General features: G+C 39.4%; 2 protein-coding genes across 2 annotated transcripts; both read right to left on the bottom strand.

Moving 5' to 3' along the window:
- Positions 1-105: 105 nt before the first annotated feature.
- Positions 106-2,579, bottom strand: LOC108674507 (probable tRNA-splicing endonuclease subunit tsp-2; the record flags this gene model as incomplete). Its single annotated transcript, XM_018162466.2, is given in 3 exon segments — positions 106-226; positions 607-1,584; positions 2,215-2,579. Coding segments are annotated over 3 exon segments (1,282 nt in total), but the record flags the coding sequence as incomplete, so codon positions are not given.
- A 2,236-nt stretch (positions 2,580-4,815) lies between these two features.
- On the bottom strand, positions 4,816-7,541 carry LOC108674508 (active regulator of SIRT1; the record flags this gene model as incomplete). Its single annotated transcript, XM_018162467.2, is given in 3 exon segments — positions 4,816-5,022; positions 5,331-5,447; positions 7,420-7,541. Coding segments are annotated over 3 exon segments (404 nt in total), but the record flags the coding sequence as incomplete, so codon positions are not given.
- Positions 7,542-9,303: the final 1,762 nt, after the last annotated feature.

Here is a 9,303-nt window from a genome sequence, read left to right on the forward strand (position 1 = left end):
GTGCACCACACCGCACCACCCACCATAGTCTGCACTGTAGCGTGCACCACACCGCACCACCCACCATAGTCTGCACTGTAGCGCGCACCACACCGCACCACCCACCATAGTCTGCACTGTAGCGCGCACCACACCGCACCACCCAGCCATCAGAACGCAGCTGGTGATACACGGCGTATTTGTACGCAAGTTCTTCGTCCATCTGCAGCAGCGCGCACCACAGCTCCTGCCCACGGTGGAGACATGTTGAGTAATCTTGAATGTAATAATCTTTTGAATACAATACTCGTTTGAATATAATATTGTTTCGCATACAGTACTCATTATAATACAAAACTTTTTGTATATGTACCCCGTATATGAGTAATGTCTTCTGTACAGGGTAGAGTGGTGAGGGATGTGATGCAATGTATACGATGTCATCACGTCAACATTAAGCTGTTGGTCACGCTGATCACTCTCGTCAACATTAAGCTGCTGGTCACGCTGGTCACTCACGTCAACATTAAGCTGCTGGTCACGCTGGTCACTCACGTCAACATTAAGCTGCTGGTCACGCTGGTCACTCACGTCAACATTAAGCTGTTGGTCACGCTGGTCACTCACGTCAACATTAAGCTGTTGGTCACGCTGGTCAGTGACCACCAAACAACCCAGGGCAAAGCACAGGAAGACCGCCTCCTCAGGCAGCAGCACCAGGGGCTCTTGTAGAGGGTGGGGGTCCCAGCACAGCCTTCCTGCTGGAGGTGTGCTGGAGGAGCCTCCATGTGATGTGCTGGAGGAGCCTCCATGTGATGTGCTGGAGGAGCCTCCATGTGTGCTGGAGGAGCCTCCATGTGTGGATGTTGAGTATTTTCCTGCTGGAGAAGAGGACGATGACTCCAGAGGTTGCTCGGTAGACGTCCTTCCTGAAGGCGTGGATGCAAAGGGCTCCACCATGTCATCCACTCCCTCATGACTGACATTTTTTGTCCCAATCCCCTCGCGTGGCCCAGTCCCCTCGCGTGGCCCAGTCCCCTCGCGTGGCCCAGTCCCCTCGCGTGGCCCAGTTTTAGACAATTTCCTCGGCGGTTCATCATCTCGACATTCACAGGACTCATCTGTGAGCACGTAGACCGCTTTTCTTGGTACATTATCGTCCACCAGACCTCGTCTCGCAGATTCAGACTTGTGACTCGTGCTCTGAATTGTAGACTTTGGATTGGTCTTTAAGGTTGGGTATACAGGTTGGGGTTCAGCTGTTGCCATGTGACTGTCATGGCAATTGGACGTGGTTGCCATGTGTCTGTCATGGCAATTGGTCGTGGTTGCCATGTGTCTGTCATGGCAATTGGTCGTGGTTGCCATGTGTCTGTCATGGCAATTGGACGTAGTTGCCATGTGTCTGTCATGGCAATTGGACGTGGTTGCCATGTGTCTGTCATGGCAATTGCTTGTCGTTGCCATGTGTTTGTCATGGCAATTGGACGTGGTTGCCATGTGTCGCCACTGGTCCCGACGAGCGAGCTGACTTGCCGTAATTTTTTTGCTCGTGAGCTCGTAATCGAAGCCCCTGGCGGAGAGGGCGCCGTGTCCGAAGAAGCCCTGCCGAGATACCAAACTATTAACTGACTTGAGTACTAGTAAACTATTAACTATTACTAGTAAACTGTTAACTGATGGCGAAACAATAAATAAAGAACATTTAATGTACAAAATGATTCAATACATGAGGTTAATCTGGCCATGCAGGCGACGTTGAAATCATGTTGTTTAACGATACAAAATCAGCAATGCATCAACATTGAACCTGAGGGGATGTTAGTTGAGGTTCAGCAATGGTTTATATTCAGAAGTGTATATTCAAGAGATATAATCAATTCTAGATAAAATTTATTGAAGGTTCATACTCTAAATGATTCAATAAATAATATTAATGTTAATTGAGATTCAGAAAAGTTAAAAGAAACACTATGTATATATTACAAGTACCTATAGCAGTGCTCTTAGCAGAAAATAATAAGAAAAAAATCAATCATACATGAGTAGGAATATTTCTACATAAGACAAGACCCACATTTAAATGCAAGACAATACTACCAACAAAATGAGAAGAAAAATTAATTATACATTAATTATTTATATGCAAGACAAGACCCACATTTATATGCAAGACAAGACAAAAAATTAATTACACATTACCGGTAATTATTTCTACATAAGACCAAGACCCACATTATTATACAGCGTCCTGGCATGCTGGGGATCTGTCACGAGGATCTCCCCCAGCAGGATCCTGGCAGAGTACACAGGCCAGGGGGAGGGAGGGATGTTCCCCCAGCCCTGTAGGGGGATGGGCAGGGGGTTGCCCGCTACTACGGGAGCCCCGCGCTTCAGAGTCACGGGTGGTAAAGTCATGTTCGATTTACAAATAAATTATTGTATCTGAATAAGAATAGATATAAAAAACTGGAATTTATAAATAAAATGTTTAGATATTCATTCGCTGAAATAAATCTTTGATATTTTGAGCAACAAATAGTATATGCATTTGAAGGTTGGCTGCAGTGGAAACAATAATGTTATTTAATAATTGAATACCTCCACTAAAACATTCATATACAAATACACCAATATTAATATTAATTTTAAAACATAGTCTTACAAAATAAGTTCTATTTATATATGATTAGGAATAATGTTTTTTCATGAGATGAAATATTTTATTTCAGCAGGTGACGTCAGCAGGTGACGACAGCAGGTGACGACAGCAGGTGACGTCAGCAGGTGACGACAGCAGGTGACGTCAGCAGGTGACGTCAGCAGGTGACGACAGCAGGTGACGTCAGCAGGTGACGACAGCAGGTGACGTCAGCAGGTGACGACAGCTCAGCTGACATTGCCCTCAAAATCAAAACTTAATGTAATTGTTCTTCCTATTAACAATCTAAGATAAGATAACTATTCTTCTTTTAATATCCAAAGGCATCAAAAGTTTTGAGTTTTAAAATAGATCATCATTCATTTAAATTGCACTGAAGATGATTTCAGCACTGGATTTCTTTTATATGAATTAGAACAATTTATTTTAGAAAGAATTAGAAAATATAATAAATAATCACTGAAATAAAAATTCTCTACATTGCAACTTTTTTAGGCTGCTGAATTCTTGTTCTCAACATTCCACCTTCCAAGTACAAATAATTGATGGACTTTCTTGAAATTATGAATTGAATTTCCTAGATTCAAACTTTCCTCAGTAATTTTAATACGTTCACGCTATAGGGCTGTAGGGGCTTAGCCGTATGAACTGAGGACAGCGCTGTGGTGCTGTGGCTAGGAAGGCCGCCCTTTAGACTAAGGACATCCTGTGGTGCTGTNCCTTTAGACTAAGGACAGCCCTGAGGTGCTGTGGCTAGGAAGACCGCCCTTTAGACTAAGGACAGCCCTGAGGTGCTGTGGCTAGGAAGACCGCCTTTTAGATCAATAATCAGTTGTGAAAGATGTGCAACCATCAATGTACTCATCGATTGGCACGCCATTGTGCAAGACAAGTCCAGCAACGCAGATGACTGTTGCATTACATGACAATAACATTTACCTTTCATGGCTTTTCAGCCTCAAAAATCACTTTTAGACCAAGGACATCCTGTGGTGCTGTGGAGGCAAGGGAGGCCGCCCTTTCATCTCATCTGACCTGCACCAAGTCAACAACTTCTTCCCTTTACTGGACGTCTGTATATTGTATATTTAGATTACTTCCTTATTAATAAGTCGATTAAGAAAAAGAGATGATACACAACTAGTTTGACTGTATTCAATTATAAATAAGAGAAATTATTATATTTTTAAAGAATTAGGTGTCATCAAGTTTTCCAAATATTTTTTAATGAGATTCAATTTGACTCATCACTCCATATTATCCAGCAGTGGAGATTAACTGTTTATATTGAATCAAGGAGTTCCAGTAAAGCTAAAGCAAGACATTGAATAGGATCCAGAACCAGAAAAGATGCCATAGCCATAGCTAAAAATTTGAATACAAGTATATGTGATATGCAAAAAGGATTTTCGTTGCAATATGCTACTTCTTTGATACCAAATATTTCTGGACACATCAACTGCAAAAATTAAATTCCACTGTACAATTGCTCAAATGTTTAAATGAAGATGTAATGACTGAATAAAAAAGGAAACAGATATTTTTTCTTTTTTCTTTACAAATTGGGACCTACCAGTACACAAACTTTTTTCAAACATCACAGAAATGTCATTTTAATGCTTGAAAAATGTAAAAAAAATTAATATTGTTGGATTCTTTATTGGCTAAAGGAAATACAATCTTATCTTTCAATTATCTGTCAAGGAACTCTCCCAACAATTTCCTTGGTCAGAAGGCATATCCTATACCACCACTTGAGCCTCACTTCAATTCCTATAAAAAACTTAACATAAATCCTTAAACAATCTTCCAGTTCTACTTTGTCTTCTATCACAATACAAAACTTCAAAACTTTATAGACGGTAATAGCTTAAGATGGAGATTGATTATTCAAAATCCTATTTTAGCAAGAAAAAAGGGCAGGTGAACAGGAAATTGTTCTTACATGACAGTAATCAGTGAATCTTAGTATTTAATATACAAAGAAAAGCCAGCAGAAAATAACTGATTTGATGAACATCATGCAACAACTAAGAGTGTTGTAGAGGTATTTCATAGGAAGTAAGTTGTAAATAAGGATTAACAGTAATGAAGATCTCTTGCTAATCCATTCGTGGTGCCATCTAGTGATGTAATGTAATGATGTAATGTCAAGGTCAGTGATGTACAAGGTACAAGATAAGTAATCATATAATATAAGTATAAATACAATAAGATCACAAGTTAGATCTTTTCCTATTGAAGGCATGGTGCCGAGGAGTCTTGAAGTGATGGCTCTTGAGTTTCTTGAAGTCGGCTTCAGTGAACACGGATTTGCTTTCCTCCTTAGCTTCAGCCTTGCTATGCTTTTGTTCAAGTGCTTTTGCATGGAGCTTTTGAACCTGTTTGTTATTTCATTTATTAGCATATTGTAAATCAATGTTAATCTCATATTTCACAAGCAGGTTCACCTTGGTATTGGCAAATAAGTCTTAGCTCTTTGATAATCATATTATGGTCAGTTAGATTTGAGAAAAAATGTCTAAATTGCCCAGCTATACCTTATGGAAATAGGAAAATGAAGTAAATGATGGTGAAATTGATCGGCTAATTTTACATTGTACATCAAAATGTATCATGAACAAATTGATAACTTCTATAATATAATTTATTCAGTGAATATTTGTAAATAATAAATAAAAGAACTCACTTGCTTGAGGTACGAGGAGGAACACGTGCTGTCAATTCTCTTTAGGAATTTCAGTGATGTTTTTGTGTCATCTTTCTTCTGTATCTTTGATTTAATTTCATCTAAAACACAGGAAACCTGCACAAACAATCTCATAAAAATATTCAAATACATACCGTATGTAAAACCAAACATTATTTCTCTTACTACATAAATGCTTAATGCACGACACAAGTTTTTGTAACACAAATTTTGGTTACAAAATTATATATATGAGGTACCTAATTTCTGCACCTTCCTGTAAGAAACTTGTCTTGTAGTTTTGCATCCCAAAAAACAATCCTACCTTTAAATTTTCATCTTTAATTAGGTAGTCTTTGGGACTGACTGGTCTAGTGCTCCTAACTTCAAGGTTTCATTGTCAAGTCAATGTAATTTTTGAAGTGCATCTCATAAATTGCAAAGTATATGTTAAAAATACAGGGTAACAAGTGCCTGTATTTGTTGTTAGTAGATAAAAGCCCCCAAAGTTAGATCAATTATTAAGATTGTTTTTACAATGGCACAAGATAATTAATTTATATTCCAGTGTTTTACCAAATGTTGGACCCAATTTAATAAATTCATATTTCTCTGAGTATAAATTCATTATGCTTATTTAGAAACCAATGGAAAGAGAAAGATTAATCGTTTTTTTTATATTTATATGGGTTCAATATGTCCTCTTGTGCTGAATGGCAAACTTCTTCCTCCATAATCAGTCACTTCCTTAACTTTTATAAGACGCATAGGAAATGAAGATCTGGCTCTACACTTCTGGCCACTCCATGCGACTATTTCTTATGGGGTTACGTCAAAGAAGCTGTATACGTCCTGCCTCTACCAGCAACTCTGTTTACGTCTCGCCTCTACCAGCAACTCTGTTTACGTCCCGCCTCTACCAGCAACTCTGTTTACGTCCCGCCTCTGCACCAGCAACTCTGTTTACGTCCTGCCTCTACCAGCAACTCTGTTTACGTCCCGACACCTCTACCAGCAACTCTGTTTACATCTTGCCTCTACCAGCAACTCTCCTTACATCTTGCCTCTACCAGCAACACTGTTTACGTCCTGCCTCTACCAGCAACTCTGTTTACATCCCACCTCCACCAGCAACTGTTTACGTCCGCCTCTACCAGCAACTCTGTTTACATCTAGCCTCTACCAGCAACTCTGTTTACATCCCGCCTCTACCAGCAACTCTGTTTATGTCCTGCCTCTACCAGCAACTCTGTTTATGTCCCGCCTCTACCAGCAACTCAGTTTACATCTTGCCTCTACCAGCAACTCAGTTTACATCTTGCCTCTACCAGCAACTCTGTTTACATCTTGCCTCTACCAGCAACTCTCCTTACATCCTGCCTCTACCAGCAACACTGCTTACATCCTGCCTCTACCAGCAACTCTGTTTACATCCCACCTCTACCAGCAACTGTTTACGTCCGCCTCTACCAGCAACTCTGTTTACGTCCCGCCTCTACCCGCAACTCTGGTTGATCTGAAGAACCGTATCACTGCTACGGTGCACTCAGTAACAGAAGATATGCTTTCTCGTGTGTGGGACGAGTTTGGATGCTGTTTAGATGTTTGCTGTACAGCACAATGGAGACATATTCAACATGTATAAATATGTGAACAAACTTGGAATTTTTCTCTTTCCACTGGTGTGTAAATTATTCATGATGAATTTGTACTTGAATAACTACAAATTTATTAAATTGGGTCCTTCATTCAGAATAACCCTGTAGATAAAGATCTAACACAGTGTGTATTTTATGCAACATTGCACTGTAGAATTATTCAGGGAATAAGTTACCTATATCTTTCACTCTGCCCAGCCACCCAACTCACTATTCAGAGGTATATACTTAGTAATTTATGACTGGTTTGGAATCAGCACAGTAGATTAATAATGTTAAAGAAATCATTTTACCTCATCAGGAAATTTCAATGCCAAATAATTTCTAACAGAAGTGTTAGTGAAATAAAAATTCATATTTCACACATTTACACATAAAATTCTTTGTCTTATAATTGTACAAAAATGTAAAAAAGTTTGTTATCAGCTTACTTTCTTGCCTTGAAAGACACTTTGTTTCTTGCCTTGAGTAGACATCTTCTTTCTCTTGTTACTGGAATTCTTTGCAGCTGTTTTTGTCTTTGTGGTCTTTTTTAAAGCATCTTCAGCCAAACCTGGAAAAAATTTATGCAAATAAAAATGTGCAAATCATGTTCAGGCTGTCCATTATAGATATTTAGTAGTACATTTACAATGGAGACATCCAGCCATGCTGGCAAGCTGTAAACACCAAATTAAATATTTTGATTATATGAAGCATGCCGTACATGACTATAGGGGGGGGGGGCTCATGCACAATATTATTGAACATTCATACCAGCTTAGAAGCCAGGCAATTTCTGTTCAACAAATAACTCATTAAATTGTCAATGAAATTACAATTGTCCATGAATAAAGAACAGAGATTTGGGTTTTCATCATGTGCAATGATGAAAACCAATCTGCTGCATTAAAAAGATTTAAACATATAAATACATTTAGTTGTTATGAAAACGTGCTTTCATATTGCCATAGAATTGGCAATTCCACAATTTTGAGTCCAAATGATGAAGAAGTCTACAACCTTCTTTGAAGCAAAATTTATGAACTACACTGGCCTCTTTGAGAACTTGAGCTTTTTGGCAGGGGCCATTGTTTCGTATGGTCCGGAGTTTGACGTTGTTGTCAAGGGTGTCGTCAAGCATATTGAATTCATCAATGAACTTGAGATGATGACGCTGGTGGGTTTCTCCAGCACGGTGCGAGCGACAGTCTTGTGAGTTTGTCTCAGAGGGTTGTTGTTCGCATTTAAATTTTGACGTTTTTTTGCATTTTTTAACGAAATTACAAACAAGCAATTTATTTAAATATAAATATTTAAATAAATTGTAATACAATTCCAATGGACTACACCGGGCTCATGGAGAAATCCTTTCTTGCAGTTGTCGTTGCTGCATATAGTCTGGAGTTTGATATATCTCACCTGTCATCTTCAACCTGGAGGGTAGAGAAACCCTCTGAGACAAACTCACAAGACTGTCGCTCGCACCGTGCTCATTGTTAATACAATGACCACAACGTCAAACTCCATTATTTATAGCCAAACCTTGAGGCCGGTGTAGTTTTTTATAACAACCATAACAATGAGACCGTCTCACCTGTCATCTTCAACCTGGAGGGTAGAGAAACCCTCTGAGATAAGGAAGAAAGAAAAGGAGAAACCCTCTGAGAGAAACCCTCATTGATAAGGCTATACAATGACCACAACGTCAAACTCCGGAATATGCGCGCTCCCGCTTTTTTGCAGGGTCCATTGTTGCGCATATTCCGGAGTTTGACGTTGTGGTCAAAAGCGTCACCCGGTGTAGTCCATTGACATTGAGTATTATAAACAAGCAGCTTCATCTCAAGTTCATTGATGAATTCAATATGCTTGACGACACCCTTGACAACAACGTCAAACTCCGGACCATACGAAACAATGGCCCCTGCCAAAAAGCTCAAGTTCTCAAAGAGGCCAGTGATGTTTTCTGACAAACATATAAGATGGCAGAAAGAAATTTCTGCCATCTTATAATAATTTCTGCACTCATGACCCGGCAGCAGGAGGTGAAATGCGAACTGTGGGACACAGAAGTGAACTAATTCCGAAAAAAATCAACAGTAAAACCCAAAATATGAAATTTGAAGACTCAGAAAAGAAACTCAAACCGTCTCAAAGTGTTAAAAGCGAGCAACTTCGTCACAAGATTATTGATGAATTAAAAAGGCTCAATGAAACACGTGATAATATCAAACTCCAGACTATATGCAGCAACGACAACTGCAAGAAAGGATTTCTCCATGAGCCCGGTGTAGTCCATAAATTTTGTATCAAAGAAGGTTGTAGACTTCTTC

The sequence above is a fragment of the Hyalella azteca genome, unplaced genomic scaffold (genome assembly GCF_000764305.2).
Source record: "Hyalella azteca isolate HAZT.00-mixed unplaced genomic scaffold, Hazt_2.0.2 contig16712, whole genome shotgun sequence".
Classification (NCBI taxonomy): domain Eukaryota; kingdom Metazoa; phylum Arthropoda; class Malacostraca; order Amphipoda; family Hyalellidae; genus Hyalella; species Hyalella azteca.